Source organism: Gadus chalcogrammus, chromosome 4 (assembly GCF_026213295.1).
Source record: "Gadus chalcogrammus isolate NIFS_2021 chromosome 4, NIFS_Gcha_1.0, whole genome shotgun sequence".
Lineage (NCBI taxonomy): Eukaryota > Metazoa > Chordata > Actinopteri > Gadiformes > Gadidae > Gadus > Gadus chalcogrammus.
In genome coordinates this window covers 34,278,536-34,301,201 of record NC_079415.1, presented here as the reverse complement: position 1 = coordinate 34,301,201, position 22,666 = coordinate 34,278,536, and the positions used below count along the sequence as shown (strand labels likewise).

At 44.9% G+C, this 22,666-nt stretch overlaps 2 protein-coding genes and 1 long non-coding RNA gene across 5 annotated transcripts in view; 1 reads left to right on the top strand and 2 right to left on the bottom strand.

The window, feature by feature from the left end:
- The window catches only part of LOC130381456 (uncharacterized), an 18,463-nt gene extending 7,854 nt beyond the window's left edge, over window positions 1–10,609 (top strand). For both annotated transcript variants that reach the window (XR_008895411.1, XR_008895412.1), the window contains 4 exons: window positions 8,851–8,982; window positions 9,308–9,386; window positions 9,767–9,854; window positions 10,073–10,609. This is a non-coding gene — a long non-coding RNA (uncharacterized LOC130381456). The remainder of the gene's footprint in view (window positions 1–8,850; window positions 8,983–9,307; window positions 9,387–9,766; window positions 9,855–10,072) is intronic.
- Window positions 2,108–22,666, bottom strand: LOC130381394 (E3 ubiquitin-protein ligase TRIM39-like). The gene is made up of 2 exons (XM_056589006.1): window positions 22,557–22,666; window positions 2,108–3,735 (listed from the first exon to the last, which is right to left on the bottom strand). Exon 2 carries the CDS (start codon window positions 3,731–3,733, stop codon window positions 2,108–2,110), a length of 1,626 nt encoding a protein of 541 aa, XP_056444981.1. The 5' UTR covers window positions 3,734–3,735; window positions 22,557–22,666.
- LOC130381398 (zinc finger protein RFP-like) lies at window positions 14,506–16,918 on the bottom strand. 2 transcript variants are annotated; one of them, XM_056589010.1, is made up of 2 exons: window positions 16,770–16,918; window positions 14,506–16,661 (listed from the first exon to the last, which is right to left on the bottom strand). In XM_056589010.1, exon 2 carries the CDS (start codon window positions 16,657–16,659, stop codon window positions 15,037–15,039), a length of 1,623 nt encoding a protein of 540 aa, XP_056444985.1. In that variant the 5' UTR covers window positions 16,660–16,661; window positions 16,770–16,918; the 3' UTR covers window positions 14,506–15,036. The 2 variants fall into 2 exon arrangements, with proteins under 2 accessions (XP_056444985.1, XP_056444986.1); XM_056589011.1 differs by having other exon boundaries at window positions 14,506–16,601.

Genomic DNA, 22,666 nt, shown 5'->3' with positions numbered 1-22,666 from the left:
AGTGACAGCTTGGCGTTTTGAAGTCCATGATGAGACAGAGCGGGACTCGGGAGCTGAGAGGACAGAACATCAATGCGCAGGTATGTCTTCCGTCATAGTAAGAATGTTATGTTTGAACTGGTGCATGTACATTGCTTTTGTTTAACGATGTGTGGATGTTGTAATGGGCAGCCTGTAGCTGCTAGCTTAGCTCAATTACCTAGTCATAGGTACGTTACATGCACAGGCTGCCTATTAGCCTGCATGACGTTGTGCATGTAGCTACTAGTTAACAGGATTATTTGTGTTCAACGATCTCGTTTGTTCTATGCTTTCTTCATCTGATCCCGTCTCATTCGGTGCAAATAGTTCTTCCTGCAAAGTGTTCCGCGTTTGTACGTCTTTTAAATGGAGTATGTACACCGGGGGTGATTCCTTAAACCACGCGGTCGGTGGCTTGTCCAAAGCGTGTGACGTCATCACTCGGCCGAAGTTCAGCACCTTGGAGAGCGACAGCGGAAGACGTCTCCCACACGTTGTTGTATTCATTTAACACCTTCATATTATTCAACGATGCAATTCTATTAATACTGTGTGTGAGAAAGAGCCCGCAGACGACTCTTACCTGAACGGCTGATCAAAATAATGAAAGAAAGATAGTAATTTGTACCTTAATCATGCGATGGAGTGCAAAAAAGAGAATCATGTGTCACAATATTAAATAAATGGTCAAATTAGGCGTACTACAAAAGCGTAGGATCAGGGACACACAAAGAAGGTTCCGCCCCTCTGTGCTGATACCCGCTCCCGCCACTGGGTGTCGCTCACAACACTGATTATGGGACTTCTGCTTGTATGCGCCAAGTCCAACGGGTATTTACACATATGTAATGTGCATGAAAAACAATACTTAACACAATCCTGGATGAGCTAGAAAGGAGAGCAGACATAGGAGATAGGAGCAGAAGAAGAGAGAGGAGGAACTAAGATGAGAGGATGGAGAGGGGAGAGATGACGAGACACAGTCACAGTCCTCACACACACGGGGAGAGTCTGGACATGTAGTGACTGTGATCTTTGTCTTACACATGTTGGGTTGTTGTATGGTAGACATTAAAAGTCATTGACTCATCAGCTGTTTTTCCATTTTTAATAACATCAGAAAAGTATTTTTACATTTGATTATGTTGTCATTCATGATTCCGAACTATAAACTAACAGTAATGTTTAGATGATTATGAAATACACATCGATCCTGAAACCATGCTATACATGACTGCAACCATTAACAATTGTATAGCAGTAAACCTTAGAAGACTGGAGAAAACAGACAATGAAGAATACAATGTTATCTAATAATTTAGAAATGGTTATCATTTATAATAGTCAGGGTTGACTTCCTACTGAATTACTCCTTGTTAAACCACGGTCTGCGGGAATACTCGATTCTGATTGGATGCAGGGTGTGCATTAACTCCTGATATACGGACACCTGGACAAGTAGTTCCGTCAAATTGTCTGTTTACCGTTCTCAATTAATGCGCTAGCTGGCGTATCGTCTCTAAAATAGTAGTAACCATAGCAACGGGAAACAAAACAAAGCTGAGCGGACTATTATACCTCCCGCTACCTCCCATTCTAAAGTCGTAGCTATGGTCCGTCCTAATTACTGGAGGAGTGAACAACGTTTCCGTTGCATGAGAACCCAACGGGCGTGTAATGGTGGTTCCGGGTATTAGTCAGACCCTCAGGCGTAACCAGGCAAACAAATGTATGTTTTGTGGAAAACTTTATATTCGGATTGTAAAACGCATGAAAATATAAATTAATGGTCTTAATTTGGTCACCGTTGGTAAGTGACCGTGGTATAAGCGGGATAATGCCCTTCGAGGTGTCCATTATCAGGAATTAATGGACGTGAACCGTCCTCCGCTTCGCGTCGGACGGTTCACGCCTCCACGTCGTCCATTAATTCCTGAAAATGGACACCTCGTCGGGCATTATCCCTTACTTATATGACAGCAAATATGAATGCAGTTCTCTTGGATCTCACATGGTAGAGATTCTAATTCATGAAACAACAATAGTTGTTATGGTCGATTGATTATTTTACTATCAAACAAAGATCCTAGTCTGTTTGATTGACAGGTAAGATGATCAGGGGGGCAGAGTTTAAGCCTTCATTATCAATGGGCCATGGACAGAGGAATGGATAGAGAGGCTCAGTGAAGCTGCAGCCAGTAGCAGAGTAGATATGAACCCTGGCTTCCACATCGTAGAAGGAGACCAGACCCTCATCATAATCAACAAACACCCCCACCTTCTGGAGCTCAGCTCTCAGAGGGAGACGGACATTAGGTTTATCATTAAATACCAACCCATCCTCGTAGGAGGAGAGAGTCCAGTAACCCGTCTCAGGGGTCGCTGTGATCAGATCTTTTCTGTCGATGGACTCTCTGGCCACCCCTACAGACCACGCAGTCTTGTCTTTAACCTGGACCTCAAAGTAAAATCTACCTGAGGAGAAGCTCTGCCTCGTTAGAACACATGGAACATCTGTAAATCTCTTAGGGTTGTCTGGGAGGGCCTTCGCTACACCTCCATAATGTACTTGTTTCCCATCCTCAGAGAGGATGAGCTGGGCAGGTGCTGTATCAGGATCCAGAGTCACATCTACTTCATACTGCTGGACCCTCTTCAGTTCAGCATCACGCAGCTTCTTCGTCTCCATGTTCAGTGTCTCCTCCAGCTGATCCAGGGATCTCCTCAAGGTCCCTACATATGACGGAGGAAGGACCTCCACCGTGGTCCAGTCCCTGGTGGGTGGAGGATCCTTCAGGGATCTGAAGGTCTGGAGGAAGTGGAGGTGGTCTTCAGTGTGTGAGAGCTGCTTCACCTCTGAGCTTCTATTGGTCAGATCTTCTATTTCCTGCTCCAGCTCTTTGATGAGGTCTTCAGCTTGTTTCTCTGTGGATTTCAGTTTCTCTTTAACCATTCGGTTGATGTCATCCTGGCACTTTTCAATGCAGCACTTCAGAGCAGTGAGGACGTGCACACCATGGGCTATCTCTCTGTCTGCATCTGCTTTGCTGCGCTTTACTGTGTCTTCAATCTCCTGAACATTACTTAGTCTCTCCTGGATCATCTGCTGGACTTCCGCCTCTATCTTCCCCAGCTGGGCCGTCTTCACTTCATATTCCTCCTTTAGAGGTACAACAGGATGGGACTTGTGGTCTGTCACTGTGCACAACATACACACACACACCTGTTCAGTCTGGCAGAAGAGCTCCAGAAGTCGGTCGTGTTTCTTACACATCCTGTCTTCCAGACGGTCCATAGGCTCGACCAGCCGATGTTTCTTCAGGCCTGCGACTCTCTGATGTGGCTCCAGGTGGGTTTGGCAGTAAGAGATAAGACACAATAGGCAGGACTTCACGGCCTTCAGCTGGGACCCAGTACAGACGTCACAGGGAACTTCTCCGGGTTTAACACAGAGCTGATCTTTTACTCGTATGGATGTTCTAAACTGAGCGGCCAGCTCTGATAAGAGGGTATTAATCCTTAAATCAGGTCTTGTGTTGAAAGCCATGTTGCAAAGAGGACATTTGAACTTGACTTGTTCGTCCCAGTACTTTGTAATACAGGTTCTGCAGAAGTTGTGTCCACATGGTGTAGAAACTGGACTATTGAACACATCTAGACAGATGGAACATGAAAAGTTCTCTTCAGACCCGGAAGTGTTAGCAGAGGCCATTCCTAGACGCAGACGACAAGGTTTAAGTATTGAGCAATTCCCTTATTTTTGTAATGCCATAACTGGAAAAGAGGTTTGAACTTCTCTCAAAGTTGTGCTTTTTCACTCACCGTTTCGTGGTTTCTGTCTCTCTGACAATTTTTTCCAAAATGAGATTTATTTTTCTCCTCACAGAGAGTACTGCTTCCACGTCGGGTGGCTTTGGTTTCAATGAACCTTAAGTTGTATTTCCTTAACAAGACGTCCTCTCCCCTCCTTACTCCTGGCTCCTCCCCTAATAGCTGGCTCCGCCCCCACGGACACTGTTCACTAACGGTTCAAGTTCCACACTCTGGCCTTGGGTGCATTCATGCGCTGTAATCCAAAAACGTTGACGTGTTGCAAATATGTTTGAAACACGACAAAACATTGACCAAGAGCTGATGAAAAACCAGAGACATTGTGGTGATTTAATAGTGATTTGCCTCTGTAACTAAGATTAAGAGCTATACAAAAACAATTGACTTGACTTCATTTTTCCTGAGGCTGGTATTTTTCACGAAAGTATTTATAAAAGCAACCCTCTCTCTTTGTGCCCAGGTTATCTATGATTTATGGTTTGTGATTTGATGTAGCGTCAACACTAGCAGTGTTATAAGGCTTATCTCCCAGACTTTAACCTCATAAATGTATAAATGTGTGTGAGTACGAGTCTGCAAACGACTCTTACCAGAACGGCTGATCAAAAGAAAAAGAGAACAAGATATCGATGGATAGATCTATTTATACTGTTTATATAAATGTAGATAAATAGATAGACCACGCTGTGATAAAGTTGAGCAATGACAATCCAGATATTCAAGCCACGTTACAGCTCAATGTCAGACGCACACACACACACACACACACACACACACACACACACTTGCACGCACGCACGCACGCACGCACGCACGCACGCACACAGACACAGGCCCTTATTAACACAATGTTAACCCTGCCAAAAATATCTTACATAAGCAAGGGGATTCCTCGTTAGTGATGTATTTTACAAACTTCTCCAGCTACATACATTTAGGCTCATGATCAGTGAACTTTATATTCAAATGTCTCAATTCAAAATGACTGTCGATTCAAAAAGCACGGCACTCTATTCAAAATGTCAAATGCTTTTTGACCCTTTTGGTCTCCTCCTCATATTGGCAAGTAACTCCTTTTAAAAAACAGCACTTTCGACCTTCTCACATTGATCCCTCTGCAATGCCACATAAGAACTGTTATACCTACGTCCTGCTACGCGGTCCAACACCCCCATCTAGTGGTCGCTGGTTGTTTCTGGTCCTCATCCCCTCGACACACCTGACCACGCTCTGCCTGCCGCTAATCATCATTCCCTACTTCAGTCGGGGATTTCCAATCAGCCGGCGCCAGTCCGTCGTTTACTACAACAAGTTTGAATCCGTCCCTAGATTTGTGTTCCCAAAAGAGGAGACTGGGCGAGCGGCGCACGCCACTGGTTAAATGTGCACGGCTCAATGGTTTAATGATGGCTTCAGGTTGAAGACAGCGTGTAGTGGGGCCCTAGCTTTAGACGGGGCCCCACACTGAGGTACCTGGCCAGGAAGAGACTGCCTGTTTCATTCTGTGTTGTTTTTATTCATGTATGTATGTTTGTTTTGGCAGGCGTCACCACGTTGCCCACGCACGCACACACGCACGCACGCGCGCGGGCGCGCGCGCACACACACACACACACACACACGCACACGCACACACACAAGTGGCAGCGGGTACACAAATAATGTTTTTTATTTCACATTTTGTATTGATCTTTTTTGCCTAGACACTGTCTTTGTGTGTGTGTGTGTGTGTGTGTGTGTGTGTGTGTGTGTGTGTGTGTGTGTGTGTGTGTGTGTGTGTGTGTGTGTGTGTGTGTGTGTGTGTGTGTGTGCGCAGACGCCAGGGAGGAGTGAGGGGATTGGTAGGTCTGGCAACCTGCTGGCTCCACCCCCAAGCCAAATATGGACTTCCTCCCTCTAACGAGGCAAGCCTGGGGATCGTTAGGCAGGGGTGCTTGGGCTTAAGAGGGCTAGCAAACAGACATGTGGGGAAGTTGGAGTTGGAAGAGGAGCTAGAGAAGCTAGGGCTAGCAAAGGACAGGCAGGATCTGTGTGATCGCCTGGAAGAACGGAACGCCCTGAGAGAGAGAGACAGGTGGAAGGTGTTGGACGACTGGAGCATATAGGAGGTGGATGAGCCTTTTAAAAATAGATATTTATTTCTGCTTGGAACTGCTCTGTGTTGTGCCATTTTGTCTACTCAACTTGGTAGCGTTGAAACCCCACACCCACTGGCCCGCTACACTATATTAAGTTAATCTTTGGTGTGTCTATTTTGCGTGTTCATCTTTATGGTGTGTATCTATATGGTGTATACCTATGGTGTGTGTGCGTGTATATACTGTATATGGTTTGTATCTATCGTGTGTGTATGCATATGGTTTGCATCTATATGTTGTGTGTGTGAATCTATATGGTGTATTGGTGTGTGTGGGTGTGTGCGTTCACGTGTGTGGTGGTAGGCGTGGCGATGACTCATTCTTCCTCTTGGCCTTTCTCCTCTGAGAATCCTGGCGCCATCTTGAAGGATTTTCAAGCTCATGTAACTGATGTCACAACAGATTCTCAAGCACTTGGTTTCTCCTGAGGGGCATGTCTATAGAACTGAAGACTTCAGACAGCACTGTATCCCAGCATGCATCTCTCCTCACTCAGACCACACCCCCGTGAGTAGGATGCAACACTCTAGTGATGGAGATGTAGAGTTTTATAAGTAACGAGGGAGTAGACAGAGGTGATTAGAACACAATGGCATGTCAAGTCTTTAAACCATGAAGATGGTTGGATAGTTCAGGAATTGGGCTTCTTTTTATTATGGGCAGTCCTTTCACTCAGATGCCCACTTCTCACTGGACCTGTACATGTGTTGGCTGGCATGATTTGCTGTTGGTGATGAGGCGGTCAGGGTGACGTTGCAGGGCTATGGTCGGCTCTCTGTGAGCTCAACGTTTAGATTTGCTCTGTATGGTTTGTATCCTGAATAATCTAGATAATTTTAAAATGTAGGCACGGTTTTGTATTGAATGATTCCAGGATTTTAGGTTTAAAGTTGTTGTGGGACGTACATGGTAGTTTGGTTCTTCGTACGGTTTTGAGTGATATAACTTGTACACACTGGGTGCATTATAATGTAAAGGTATACTGTATAGTAGTAATTACCAACGGCAACAAACGGATCTCCTCAAGGTAAGTCTGTTGGCTGTGTTGTAATGAAGACCATCTCTGGACTTCAGGATCTTCCTCCGTTCAGCTCAAGGTGAGGCGCTGGTTCTGTTTTTTCTTTGGTTGGTTCCGGCTGGAATGTTCGGATTCCAGTCGGACGGTTTGTGCTTCCCGCCGTGGAAGGTTCTGAGTGTGGTCACCTGATTTAGTCCTAATGGTTAGCATAGAATGTTGTAGTCTTGACAACCATAAGAAACCACCTGGCAGTTAGTTGGTCGGGAGACCCCTGAGGGAATCTGGCGGAACGTTCTGGATTGTATTTGCGTAACCTCGAGCCGTTGCCAACGGAAACTTTTTCAGTCGGTTTCCATTGGGAATTGTTGCCCCTTATCTTAAACAACTTAGTTTGATATTAAATACATACTGACGCGTACGTCGTACAATATGTGGATAATTTCCGATGGTTGCGCCGTAATTTTAACGACGTTGACGTGACGGGACTCGCTGCGTACAAAACGGCGTTCTACTTGCGGGCCCAATTTTGACATCATTGAAGGCTGAAAATCATTTCAAGGTGGAAGACAATTTGACATTTCTTCAAAGGAACCCAGCACCTAAATATGGCTGAGTATATTTGATTTAATATCGATACTGCTTAGTGTTCTTTGTTACTTCAGCTTTTGTACGTTCTAAATATCTGCTGTCATTAATTGCCACAGAAGTTAAACCCTACCCAATGAAACGACGTTAAACAACGACTTTGGTGCAGAGTTACCAACTGGATAATATCAAAGCTAAAATAATGGCCGTCCTTCCCACATGTTACAGTAGAAGATACTCTAGAACTGTACAAGGTTAAAAAGTTAACACGTAGTTTGTCCCAAGGTGTCTGCCTCCTCACCCAGAGCAAGACCTCCACCTCCTCACCCAGAGCCAGACCTCCACCTCCTCACCCAGAGCCAGACCTCCACCTCCTCACCCAGAGCCAGACCTCCACCTCCTCACCCAGAGCCAGACCTCCACCTCCTCACCCAGAGCCAGACCTCCACCTCCTCACCCAGAGCCAGACCTCCACCTCCTCAGCCAGAGCCAGACCTCCACCTCCTCACCCAGAGCCAGACCTCCACCTCCTCACCCAGAGCCAGACCTCCACCTCCTGTCAGAAGTCCTCCAGAACAGGTCAGTGCTCTGGTTTGTGAGTAGAGTCTTCTCAGGTCAGTTTCAATGCATGGCCTGAACCACTTCTTTAAACTTGTGGACTGCTCTGTCTTCATTCCCAAAAACGGAATGCTCATGTCTGGTCTCAAGTCTTTTCTAGCCTTGAGTTATAAAATAATAGTTCAATTAATTGTGTAACTCGGTTTCGGATGAGTCAAATAAGTTCATTGTTGGGCGAATGCTGATATAAACCTGCTGCTGTAGCTGAACGGCGAGGCTGAGAGGCTGGGGACCGGAGGCTTGTGGTGCCAGGATGGACCGGAGACTGAGGCTGGAGACCAGGGGCCTGCAGCACCGGACCAGAGGGTAACCATCACCAAGCTCATCTGAAACACTAAAATCCACGGTAGTTTAGGTCTGGTTTTGATCATCTTATGACTTTAAATCTGTGCCAAGCTGTGAGTTGAGTTAATTCTTACGGGGGTTATGTATGAGTCATATGAGCCATTAATGTTACTAGTGCTGCTACGACCGTAGTGGATGAATTGCTGAACACGACAATCTGCAGACGTTGTCTAATTCAAGTGTTTAAATATGGTTAAATTTGACTTACATTTTACAAGTGAACCTCAGATGCAGGAGGTGGGGTGTGTTGCGTCCCCAGGTGATTTACTGCTGAGACCAACTGTTTGTAACCAGACCAGGAATCCATGGCTGAAGGAGCTGATGGAGGAGCCGTGCTGAAGGAGCTGATGGAGGTGTCGTGCTGAAGGCCCTGCCTGGTGGAGGAGCTGGTGGAGGCCCTGCCTGGTGAAGGACGTCTGTCGTGGGGTAGATGGAGCTTGACTCTGAAGTGATCATCACACTCACTGCCACTTCTTGTAGAATACTCCTACCACAAACTACCGGCGTTTGTACCATATATACCAGACCACTACATCTGTTTTACCACATGTTGAAGCAAGGCTTCCGCTGTTTGTTCCAGACAAGGACTCTATCTGAGGAGAGCTGCTGGAGGAGCTGAGACGCTGGAGGACGAATCGACCAACAAGGATTCCTCTTAAGTTTTTATTTACTTACATGGTTGACCTAAAGGGAAAAATACAGCTGTTACTTTGACATGGGTTGACCAACTACCGCTGTGTTTTCTTACTAGAACGTGTTTCTGGAGCGGAGGCGAGCTGGTAGGGGAGCCGTGAATCTGGAGGATGACCATCACTCTACCAACAAGGATTGTAAGTTTGTATTAACCAAACAAAGTGGAAATAAAGGGCTTAAAAATAATACAAACTACATGTTTAATAAACAGGGTGGACTTGTTCTAACGCAGGATTAGTTTGTCCAGTAAAAGTTACGGCATAGTACTGTGGTTGTTTACCAGACAAACTATAGCTGCTACTTTGTTACGTGCCATTAGAGCCCAACTACTGCTGTTTGTTACCTTAATTAGAGCCCAACTACTACTGAGTTTGTTACCTTACATTAAAGCCCAACTACTCCTGCGTTTGTTACCTTTCATTAGAGCCAAACTACTCCTGTGTTTGTTTCCTTTCATTAGAGACAAGTTACTACTGTGTTTGTTACCTTTCAAGAGACAAATTACGTTTGCAACCAGACCAGGAATCTGGAGGCCTGATGGAGAAGCCGTACACCTGGAAGGCAAATCCTGAGGACAACCAGGACTCTACCATCAAGGACTCCTCGTAAGTTTGCATTATCTGGACGTAGTGGACTGGGTTGGGGGTTTGGTGTTCAACTCTCAGACCAATGGTGCCGGGTTCAAGTCCTCAGAATACAGTGATGCATCCTTGAGCAAGGCACCCTAAAGCCTGCCTGCTCCTTAATGACGTCTCTTTGGTTCAGATAATGTTGCATCTTTTGAATATTGAACCTAATCAATGTCCTTTTTTGGTCCGGGCAGACACACCTGAGCTGAACCCTACCTGATCCTGTTTGGTCGGGGGTAGACACACCTGAGCTGAACCCGCCCTGATCCTGACATCCTGCTGGTCCCGTCTCCTCAGTTCATCTGAGCCTCGTCCTCCAGAAGACCTGCTGAGCTCAGCAGTCTGAGACTGATGGATCAATGACCTCCAGTGGGAGTGATCTTCTTCACCCCACATGTAACCGTGTGCTTCCACACGCCTTTCCCTTACGTCTGTCACTAACCTCACTACTTCACTACTCTCTACTGCTTCCTCTTCTTCTTCCTTCTCTGTGGTTCGAACCTTTACACTGAAGGCGCGTCTTCTCCCCTGAGAGGGTTCAGCGTTAGGGTTGAGAGTCAGGGTTTAGAGTCAGGGACAGACCTGGTCAGGGAGGACTGCTTTTACACAAACCTCTTCACTTGCTTTCGGAATGGTGGTGACATTTTGAAAAGATTCATTTGGGAGAATGTTTTACTCTGCTTTCCCTTACAAAATTGTATTAAACTTCTGTCAAGTGTTTTTGTTATTAAAATCCCATAATGACATCTACATGTTTGGTGAGGTTCATTTTATTGTCCTTTAACTTGGTTAATGTCAAGCTAAACTCCTGCAATACATTTAATATAACATGATTGTTATTCTGCAATGTTCACATAATCCATTTTGTAAAAATATGAAACATCCATGTTTCTACTAAATTCAAGCCTATTCATGTATTTAACAATGTACATACTGCCCCGCAGGCCATTCTCTGCTACTACAACACGTTCAATCCACCCCGTCTCGCATCAATGTACTATAGCAACGTTGGTTATGTTGGGAGGTATGTGTCTTTATTATGCAATCAAACAGCATAGGTTTGAGAGCAAAACTTTCCACACTGCAATCAAATGTTTTATTGCAAGTAAAATAAATGTGATGAAAAAAATTATTCATGGAAATCCAAAAGTTTTGTTTGCAAAACCAAAAGCTTTGCTTGCTGTTGAGCTGAATCTCGTGGGCGGGACCTACGCCGAAAGATGTAAGACATGTCTCTATTGGCCAGTCTTGATCGGAGTGACAGCTTGGCGTTTTGAAGTCCATGATGAGACAGAGCGGGACTCAGGAGCTGAGAGGACAGAACATCAATGCGTAGGTATGTCTTCCGTCATAGTAAGAATGTTATGTTTGAACTGGTGCATGTACATTGCTTTTGTTTAACGATGTGTGGATGTTGTAATGGGCAGCCTGTAGCTGCTAGCTTAGCTCAATTACCTAGTCATAGATACGTTACGTGCCCAGGCTGCCTATTAGCCTGCATGACGTTGTGCATGTAGCTACTAGTTAACAGGACTATTTGTGTTCAACGATCCCTTGTTTGTTCTATGCTTTCTTCATCTTATCCCGTCTCATTCGGTGCAAATAGTTCTTCCTGCAAAGTTTCCCACGTTTGTACTTCTTTTTGAATGGAGGATGTAGACCGGGCACGTCATCATCCACACGTAATCCATTCCAAACCTGCCTGGCAACAGATGATCGCGTTGTCCGTTGCCAGGCAACGGACGACGCGATCGAATGACGTGATAGGTTCACGAACATTCGCGAACCTTCAAGCTCGTTCATTCGCACTTGTTCATTGACCGTGAGAAGACCGATAACATTGACTGTGACAAGACAGATAACACTTACACTTCCAAATACATGACCAAATTTGATTAAACAATTAAATACAATACAAATATAAAGTAAAAACAAGTGTTATCTAGCGATCCGTTATCTGTATAATGTTATTTCGTCTTTGGCAACATGAGCGCGAATGTTTTTTTGAAACCTGCCCGGCAACGGACAACCCTTACGTAATCAGTTGTCCGTTACCTGGCAACGGACAACTGTTGACGTGCCCGGTACAAATTTGGCACCCGGTACAAATTTGGCGTGAAAGTTGTCTAAACCAGGCGGTCGGTGGCTTGTCCAGAGCGTGTGACGTCATCACTCGGCTGAAGTTCGCAGCAGACGGCATTCTGACGGCTGCGGCTATCCTCGACACACCAGCCACCAAGCCAACGCCATAAACACGTTGTATTCATTTAACACCTTCATGTTATTATCGATGCAATTCTAATAATACTGTGTGTGAGAAAGAGACCGCAGACGACTCTTACCTGAACGGCTGATCAAAATAATGAAAGAAAGAAAGTAATTTGTACCTTAATCATGCGATGAAATGCAAAAAAGAGAATCATGTGTCACAATATTAAATAAATAGTCAAATTAAGTGTACTACAAACGAGTAGGATTAGGGGCGAACAATACTTAACACAATCCTGGATGAGCTAGAAAGGAGAGCAGACATAGGAGATAGGAGCGGAGAAGAGAGAGGAAGGAGAGAGGAGGAACTAAGATGAGAGGATGGAGAGAGGAGAGATGACGAGACACAGTCACAGTACTCACACACACGGGGAGAGTCTGGACATGGAGTAACTGTGATCTTTGTCTTACACATGTTGGGTTGTTGTAAGGTGGACATTGAAAGTCATTGACTCATCAGCTGTTTTTCTATTTTTATTAACATCAGAAGATTGATTTGACTATTTTGTCATTTATGATTCCGAAGTATAAACTAACAATAATGTTTAGATGATTATGAAACACACATCCATCCTGAAACCATGCTATACACGACTGCAACTATTAACAATTGTATAGCAGTAAACCTTAAAATACTGGAGAAAACAGACATTGAAGAATATAATGTTATCTAATCATTTAGAATGGGTTATCATTTATAATAGTCAGGGTTCACTTCCTACTGAATTACTCCTTGTTAAATGACAGCAGAAAGATATGACTACAGTTCTCTCAGATCTCACATGGTAGAGATTCTAATTCAGGAAACAACGTTAGTTGTTTTGGTCATTTGATTATTTTATTATCAAAGAAAGGTCCTAGTCTGTTTGATTGACAGGTGAGATGATCAGGGGGGCAGAGTTGTTGCCTTTAAAATCATGGTTGCCAGGGCAGAGGAATGGATAGATAGACTCAGTAAAGCTGCAGCCAGTAGCAGAGTAGATATGAACCCTGGCTTCCACATCATAGAAGGAGACCAGACCCTCATCATAATCAACAAACACCCCCACCTTCTGGAGCTCAGCTCTCAAAGGGAGACAGATATCAGGGTTATCCTGAAATGCCAACCCATCCATGTAATAGATGAGAGTCCAGCAACCATTCTCAGGGTTCACTATGATCCGATCTTTTCTGTTGATAGACTCTCTGGCCACTCCTACAAACCACGCAGTCTTGTCTTTAACCTGAACCTCAAAGTAAAATCTCCCTGAGGAGAAGCTCTGCCTTGTGAGAACATATATATATGTAAATCTCTTAGGGTTGTCTGGGAGTTTCTTCCTCACACCTCCATCATGTACTTGTTTCCCATCCTCAGACAGGATGAGCCTTCGATGAGCTGTATCAGGATCCAGAGTCACATCTACTTCATACTTCTGGACCCTCTTCAGTTCAGCATCATCTCACTGGACGCTCTGGATACAAACGTCTGCTAATGATCACATCAGAGTTATGGTTTGGCTAACATGATCTTCTATAGTTGGAGGTGAGAGAAGGTCGAGGAACCAGACGACGAGTCTTGTTTTTAAGGACGTTGAAATTTTGTTTGGCGCTAAAAAGCCGTCAACAATTCTATGCTTTCTTTATCTTATCCCGTCTCATTCGGTGCAAATAGTTCTTCCTGCAAAGTGTTCCACGTTTGTACTTCTTTTTAAATGGAGTACGTACACCGGGGGTGATTCCCTAAACCAGGCGGTCGGTGGCTTGTCCAAAGCGTGCGTCGTCATCACTCAGCCAAAGTTCGCGGAAGACGTCTCCCACTCTGTCTGCTGCGGCAATCCTCAACACACCAGCGGCCAAGCCGACGCCATAAACACGTTGTATTCATTTAACACCTTCATGTTATTCGACGATACAATTCTATTAATACTGTGTGTGAGAAAGAGACCGCAGACGACTCTTACCTGAACGGCTGATCAAAATAATGAAAGAAAGATAGTAATTTGTACCTTAATAATGTGATGAAATGCAAAAAAGAGAATCTTGTCTCACAATATTAAATAAGTAGTCAAATTAGGTGTAGTACAAAAGAGTAGGATTAGGGGCCCACAAAGAAGGTTCCGCCCCTCTGTGCTGATACCCGCTCCCGCCACTGGGTGTCGCTCACAACACTGATTATGGTACTGCTGCTTGTATGCGCCGGGACACAGGTAGTAGACTATAGTGAAGACGAGATCAACGTGTATTTACTCATATGTAATGTGCACGCTGAACAATACTCAACACAATCCTGGATGAGCTAGAAAGGAGAGCAGACATAGGAGATAGGAGTGGAGAAGAGAGAGGAAGGAGAGAGGAGGAACTAAGATGAGAGGATGGAGAGAGGAGAGATGACAAGACACAGTCACAGTACTCACACACACGGGGAGAGTCTGGACATGTAGTAACTGTGATCTTTGTCTTACACATGTTGGGTTGTTGTATGGTGGACATTAAAGTCATTGACTCATCAGCTGTGTTACCATTTTTATTAACATCAGAAAAGTATTTTTACATTTGATTATGTTGTCAATCATGATTCCGAAGTATAAACTAACAATAATGTTTAGATTATGAAATACACATCAATCCTGAAACCATGCTATACATGACTGCAACCATTAACAATTGTACATCAGTAAACCTTAAAAGACTGGAGTAAACAGACAATGAAGAATATAATGTTATCTAATAATTCAGAATGGGTTATCATTTATAATAGTCAGGGTTCACTTCCTACTGAATTACTCCTTGTTATATGACAGCAGTAGGATATGAATACAGTTCTCTCAGATCTCACATGGTAGAGATTCTAATTCAGGAAACATAATTAGTTGATTTGGTCGTTTGATTATTTTATTATCAAACAAAGTTCCTAATCTGTTTGATTGACAGGTAAGATGATCAGGGGGGCAGAGTTGTTACCTCCATAATCATGGTTGCCTGGGCAGAGGAATGGATAGATAGACTCAGTAAAGCTGCAGCCAGTAGCAGAGTAGATATGAACCCTGGCTTCCACATCATAGAAGGAGACCAGACCCTCATCATAATCAACAAACACCCCCACCTTCTGGAGCTCAGCTCTCAGAGGGAGACGGACAGCAGGGTCATCATTAAATACCAAACCATCCTTGTTGAAGTAAAGAGTCCAGTAACCCGTCTTAGGGGTCAAAATGATCCAATCTTTTCTGTCAATGGACTCTCTGGCCACTCCCAACCCCCATCCAGTCTTGTCTTTAACCTGGACCTCAAAGTAAAATCTCCCTGAGAAGCTCTGCCTCGTGTGAACACATCTACCCAGTCTAAATTTCTTGGGGTTGTCTGGGAGTTTCTTCCTCACACCTCCATCATGTACTTGTTTCCCATCCTCAGAGAGTATGAGACAGGGATGAGCTGTATCAGGATCCAGAGTCACATCTACTTCATACTGCTGGACCCTCTCCAGTTCAGCATCACGCAGCTTCCTCATCTCCATGTTCAGCGTCTCCTCCAGCTGATCCAGGGATCTCCTCAAGGTCCCTGCGTATGACGGAGGAAGGACGTCCACTGTCGTCAAGTCCCTGGTGGGTGGAGGATCCTTCAGGGATCTGAAGGCCTGGAGGAAGTGGAGGTGGTCTTCAGTGTTTGACAGCTGCTTAACCTCTGAGCTTCTATTGGTCAGATCTTCTATTTCCTGCTCCAGCTCTTTGATGAGGTCTTCAGCTTTTTTCTCAGTGGATTTCAGTCTCTCTTTAACCATTTGGTTGAGGTCATCCTGACACTTTTCAATGCAGCGCTTCAGAGCAGTGAGGACCTGCACACCATGGGCTATCTCTCTGTCTGCATCTGCTTTGCTGCGGTAAACTGTGTCTTTAATCTCTTGAATATTATTTAGTCTCTCATGGATCATCTGCTGAACTTCAGCCTCTATCTTCTCCAGCTGGGCCATCTTCACTTCATAATCCTCCTTTAGAGGTACAACAGGATGTGACTTGTGGTCTGTCTCTGTGCAGGACTGACACACACACACCTGTTCAGTCTGGCAGAAGAGCTCCAGAAGTCGGTCGTGTTTCTTACACATCCTGTCTTCCAGACGGTCCGTAGGCTCGACCAGCCGATGTTTCTTCAGGACTGCGACTCTCTGATGTGGCTCCAGGTGGGTTTGGCAGTAGGAGATAAGACACACTAGGCAGGACTTCACAGCCTTCAGCTTGGTCCCAGTACAGACGTCACAGGGAACTTCTCCGGGTTTAACACAGAGCTGATCTTTTACTCGTATGGATGTTTGAAACTGAGCGGCCAGCTCTGATAAGAGGGTATTAATCCGTAAATCAGGTCTTGTGTTGAAAGCCATGTTGCAAAGAGGACATTTGAACGTGACTTGTTCATCCCAGTGCTTTGTAATACAGGTTCTGCAGAAGTTGTGTCCACATGGTGTGGAAACTGGACTGTTGAACACATCTAGACAGATGCAACATAAAAAGTTCTCTTCAGACCCGGAAGCGTTAGCTGAGGCCATTCCTAGACACAGACGACAAGGTTTAAGTATTGAGCAATCCCATTATTTTTGTTATTCCTATATTGCAAAAGTGTTTTTAACTTATCTCAAAGTTGTGCTGCTTTACTCACCTTGTTGTTGTTTCTGTCTGTCTGACTATTTAATGCGTGTTATTATCTCCTGAAAGAGAGAACAGTTTACACGTCGGGGTGCTTTAGGTTTCGTTTCCTCAACATGAGAGAGGGGTCTGGCTGCAGACATCCACCCACACACTCCAGACATCCACCCACACGCACTTCCGCTGCAGACAGAAACATCAACCCACACGCCGGAAATTGCGTGCTGGTGGATGTCTGGAGCGCGAGTTGCACATTATTCAACAGCGCCCCCTCGGGTCACACTTTTCGGTGGGTCGCAGAATTCGGTGTAACAACGGGACTCACTGCACGAAGATGTGACGTTCGGCTCAGCTGCACTTGGAGGTTATGGTAGGTCACGGTGACTATTCAAAACACAGCGATACAATTATAAATGCACGAGGCTTGCATTTCTTTACCGATCTATTAGTTTCATTAAGTTTAGATTTTTTCATCAAACAAATAACAGAACGTTACACCAAAATGAAGCATTTGTTGTTTTAATCCACACTGAGGTGTAATTTTTGCAAGATAGGCAAATGTTTTTTGTAAACGTTGTGTAGCCTATAGTCGGTCTTATTAAACGATTTTAGAGATTTGTTGATGTGTTGTGAGCATAAACGATTTTAAGATTTGGACTTTTGACAGTCATCTGTAGTCCAAAACAGAGTTAAGTTGTGATAAAATAATTACCACGAATTTAATTGACGCAGCTCGTTTCGCTTTAACTAGAGTTGCACCTATCAGCTGTTCATCTCCGCAGCGGTGGCTGAGAAGTGTGATATCATTCAATAGACAAAATCGATGGTTAAATATTCGATCTGCCTGTTTAGTTCATACAATCTGTTTATAACTAAGAGATCATAGCACTTAGTTCAGTTAAAAGGGGTAAAAGAGATGAAAAATGTAATAAAACGGATAAAAGTTAATGAATTACTGTTATGTAATAGCCTACTATCCTGTCTCAGATTCTAAATGTTCAATGTCCCCCAGTCAATAGGGTGCTAGGATTTTTATTTTTTATTATCCGATTTCCGGCGTGTGGGTGGATGTTTCTGTCTGCAGCGGAAGTGCGTGTGGGTGGATGTCTGGAGCGTGTGGGTGGATGTCTGCAGCTAGACTCTCTTGCAACATGACGTCCTCTCCCCTCCTCTCCTCACACCTGGCTCCGCCCCTTCGGTGCGTGGGCGCAGCACTTCATTCATTCACTGTGTCGGCCTCTTCAAATGCGTTGATGTGTGTTGTCTTCTTTCTGGAGTTAAGAGAGAGCCGGTGCAGAATATAGACATGATTCGATGGTTATTTACAACTGGGATCATCGTTATAGATCTATTTGGGCTTCCGGGGCTTCCCCGAATACTTTTTATCCAACCCCGATCCGATTTTCAACAGAAACAGACAGAGAGCAAAGAGCTGTTCATTGGCGCTACGCTGCTGTAGGAACTCTCCCCGATGTGCACGCGCAAAGTGCACACACGAGTAGCAGATCTTACAGCAGCAGGCAGCGATACGATCTGGTCAGCGGGGGATTTCCTTTTGCTTTTGGAAAGCTTGCTGCGTTTGAAGTACTAGTGCACCCCCTGTTGGTAAAAGTGAGTCACACACACACACACACACACACACACACACACACACACACACACACACACACACACACACACACACACACACACACACACACACACACACACACACACACACACTACACAAGTGGCTCCACTTAGCCTCCGAGCAGCGGGTACATTATTTCAATTTTTTTATTGATATTTTTTGCCTAAACACTGTGTGTGTGTGTGTGTGTGTGTGTGTGTGTGTGTGTGTGTGTGTGTGTGTGTGTGTGTGTGTGTGTGTGTGTGTGTGTGTGTGCCTGCGTGTCCAGATTCCATACGCTACATCCAATCAGAATGCACCACATCCCCCTGAGTTCTCTGTCCTGCAACCCACATGCTCCGCCTCCTCTCCACCGTCTCTTCCTTATAAGGGTTGACTTGATTCTTGAACTGGAATGATGTGGAGCTGCACGGCTCCTTCACAACGGACCGCCGCAGATCTGGATCATCCTCCTCCTCTCATGGTGTGATCCCCCCAACTTCATAGCAAGTCTCGATTGTTGACATAGAAAAAGAAACATCCAGTTGATAATAATCTAAAAGTATTGGTGGTCTAGTGGTTAAGTGGCTCGACCGATAATTAGAGGGTTGTAGGTTCTACTCCCGCCTAAGACGACGTTGAGGTGCTCTTGAGCAAGGCACCTGCACCCCTGAGCGCCGTACTCTGTGGCTGTACGCTCCGAGTGTGGTACTAGTAATAGTAGCACCTGGATGGGTTAAATGCAGGGAAGGAATTTCCCCAAGGGCATTAATAAAGGTTTAATTATTACTATTATTACGAGTGTGAGCGCCGTTGCACCACAGTGATCCACTAGAGCTGGACTCCCCCAGTGGGAGGAGAGCAGAGGTAAGAGAGAGGAGAGGAGGAGGAGGAGAAGAGAGGAGAGGATAGAGGACAGGAGAGGAGAGCTGACAAGACAAAGTCTCGGGCACTCAGACACATGGGGAAAATCTTTTAGATTCTGTGCATGGACCCCATTAAACGAAATTCAAACCATTGCCATTCAATTGGGATACTTTCTTCGACTACAGAAGGGGTGTACGCAGATAGTACAGTGCACCCTCTCCTTATGTATGTGTCAAAACAACAAATGCATCAACGGGTAATTGTAGTGTATTAAGTAATATACATCTGCCCAAAGAAGCTATTTTGTGTAAAGATGCCAATTGTACGAGGGTAGAGCATGAGAGAGACCTCTGTTCCATGTATGACAATGTGGTGTCGGCCCTGTATGATGGAGGTAAACCTTTTCATAAACATGACAGAACAAGAAGTCTAACAGCAGACCCGGCTGGAATGAGCATGTAGCGATGAATCATACTGAGGCTTGTGAAGCTTATAAACTCTGGATCATGGCAGGAAAACCTAAGCAAGGATCTGAGCTTGAGCATTAAATGCTTGCCAATGCCAGATCCAAGTATGCTGTGCGTTTCATATCCATAAATGAGCAATACATCTTATACCGTTGGAAAGCCTGTTTAGCTCCCTTTCAAATGGCGCCCCATTGTAAGGGACAGGCATTTGTAGGATGAGCAGCAGCGCTGAGTATGTGGGTTGCGCCAATGAAAAATATGCAAAATCTTTTCTGCCATTGCCAAACAGGTTATTGTGCGGTTGCTATTGACACTTGTTTTGAGCTGTTGGCACGCCCAGGTGCTGCCAAGCAGGTGCCTGACTGGGCAACTTCAAGCTGGTGATCTGCAAAACCAAGTTGCGGCATTATTTGCAGTGAGCCCTAGTACCCTCTCCAAACTGGAGGCTTAGATCCATATAACGGGGGACGCCTGGAGACGGAGAGAGGAGTGATGACAAGTGGGGCAACCCTGATCAGCGGCGGCTGAGTTATTCAGCCGCCGCTGAATAACTCAGCCGCCGCTGAATAACCCGCAACCCTCAAACAAGGGTTGCGGGTCAGCGACCCCCCCACTGTACTCACACACATGGAGAGAATCTTGACATGTAGCAACTGTACGTTTTGTCTTACACATGTTGGGTTGTTGTATGGTGGACATTAAGAGTCATTGACTCATCAGCTGTTTTTCCATTTTTATTAACATCAGAAAACTATTTTTACATTTGATTATGTTGTCATTCATGATTCCGAAGTATAAACTAACAATAATGTTTAGATGATAATGAAATACACATGAATCCTGAAACCATGCTATACATGACTGCAACCATTAACAATTGTATAGCAGTAAACCTTAAAAGACTGGAGAAAACGGACAATGAAGAATATAATATTATCTAATAATTTAGAATGGGTTATCATTTATAATAGTCAGGGTTCATTTCCTACTGAATTACTCCTTGTTCTATGACAGCAGTAAGATATGAAAACAGTTCTCTCAGATCTCACATGGTAGAGATTCTAATTCAGGAAACAACATTAGTTGTTTTGGTCGCTTGATTATTTTACTATCAAACAAAGGTCCTAGTCTGTTTGATTGACAGGTGAGATGATCAGGGGGGCAGAGTTTATACCTTGAAAATCACAGGACAATGGACCGAGGAGTGGATAGAGAGGCTCAGTGAAGGTGCAGCCAGTAGCAGAGTAGATATGAACCCTGGCTTCCACATCATAGAAGGAGACCAGACCCTCATCATAATCAACAAACACCCCCACCTTCTGGAGCTCAGCTCTTAGAGAGAGACAGACATCAAGGTTTCCGATAAATAGCAACGCTTCCTTGCTGGAGATGAGAGTCCAGTGACCCGTCCCAGCGGCCACTTTGAACCGATCTTTTCTGTCGATGGACTCTCTGGCCACTCCTAACCACCATGCAGTCTTGTCTTTAACCTGGACCTCAAAGTAAAATCTCCTTGAGTCGAAGCTCTGCCTCGTGAGAACATTTAGAGACTTTGTAAATCTCTTAGGGTTGTCTGGGAGTTTCTTCGCTACACCTCCATCATGTACTTGTTTCCCATCCTCAGAGAGGACGAGACGGGGATGAGCTGTATCAGGATCCAGAGTCACATCTACTTCATACTGCTGGACCCTCTTCAGTTCAGCATCACGCAGCTTCTTCATCTCCATGTTCAGTGTCTCCTCCAGCTGATCCAGGGATCTCCTCAAGGTCCCTACGTATGACGGAGGACGGACCTCCACCGTGGTCCAGTCCCTGGTGGGTGGAGGATTCTTCAGGGATCTGAAGGCCTGGAGGAAGTGGAGGTGGTCTTTAGTCTGTGAGAGCTGCTTCACCTCTGAGCTTCTATTGGTCAGATCTTCTATTTCCTGCTGCAGCTCTTTGATGAGGTCTTCAGCTTGTTTCTCTGTGGATTTCAGTTTCTCTTTAACCATATGGTTGAGGTCATCCTGGCACTTTTTAATGCAGCGCTTCAGAGCAGTGAGGATCTGCACACCATCGGCTATCTCTCTGTCTGCGTCTGCTTTGCTGCGGTTAACTGTGTCTTTAATCCCCTGAATATTATTTAGTCTCTCCTGGATCATCTGCTGAACTTCAGCCTCCATCTTCCCCAGATGGGCGATCTTCACTTCATATTCCTCCTTTAGAGGTACAACAGGATGGGACTTGTGGTCTGTCTCTTTGCAGAGCTGACACACAGATACCTGATCAGTCCGGCAGAAGAGCTCCAGAAGTTGATTGTGTTTCTTACACATCATGTCTCCCAGACGGTCCATAGGCTCGACCAGCCGATGTTTCTTAAGAACTGCGAATCTTTGATGTGGCTCCAGGTGGGTTTGGCAGTAAGAGATAAAACAGACTAGGCAGGACTTCACGGCCTTCAGCTGGGTCCCAGTACAGACGTCACAGGGAACTTCTCCGGGTTTAACACAGAGCTGATCTTTTACTCGTATGGATGTTTGAAACTGAGCGGCCAGCTCTGATAAGAGGGTATTAATCCGTAAATCAGGTCTTGTGTTGAAAGCCATGTTGCAAAGAGGACATTTGAACTTGACTTGTTCATCCCAGTACTTTGTAATACAGGTTCTGCAGAAGTTGTGCCCACATGGTGTGGAAACTGGGCTGTTGAACACATCTAGACAGATGGAACATGAAAAGTTCTCTTCAGACCCGGAAGTGTTAGCAGAGGCCATCCTAGACACAGACGACAGGGTTTATGAATTGAGCAAGTCCATTATTTTTTTAATTCACTAAGGAAGAGAGGTTTTAACTTCTCTGAAAGTTATGCTGCTTCACTCACCTTGTTGTTGTTTATGTCTGTCAGACTACTTGTTTCAAAATGTGTTTTCTTTTCCTCCCGAAAGAGAGAACTGCTTCCACGTCGGATTGACTTGGCTTCTGGGAATGTTA

Bases quoted from the DNA above. Each gene is read 5' to 3' on its own strand.
- LOC130381394 (XM_056589006.1), bottom strand. From the start codon at position 3,733: ATGGCCTCTGCTAACACTTCCGGGTCTGAAGAGAACTTTTCATGTTCC.
- LOC130381398 (XM_056589010.1), bottom strand. From the start codon at position 16,659: ATGGCCTCAGCTAACGCTTCCGGGTCTGAAGAGAACTTTTTATGTTGC.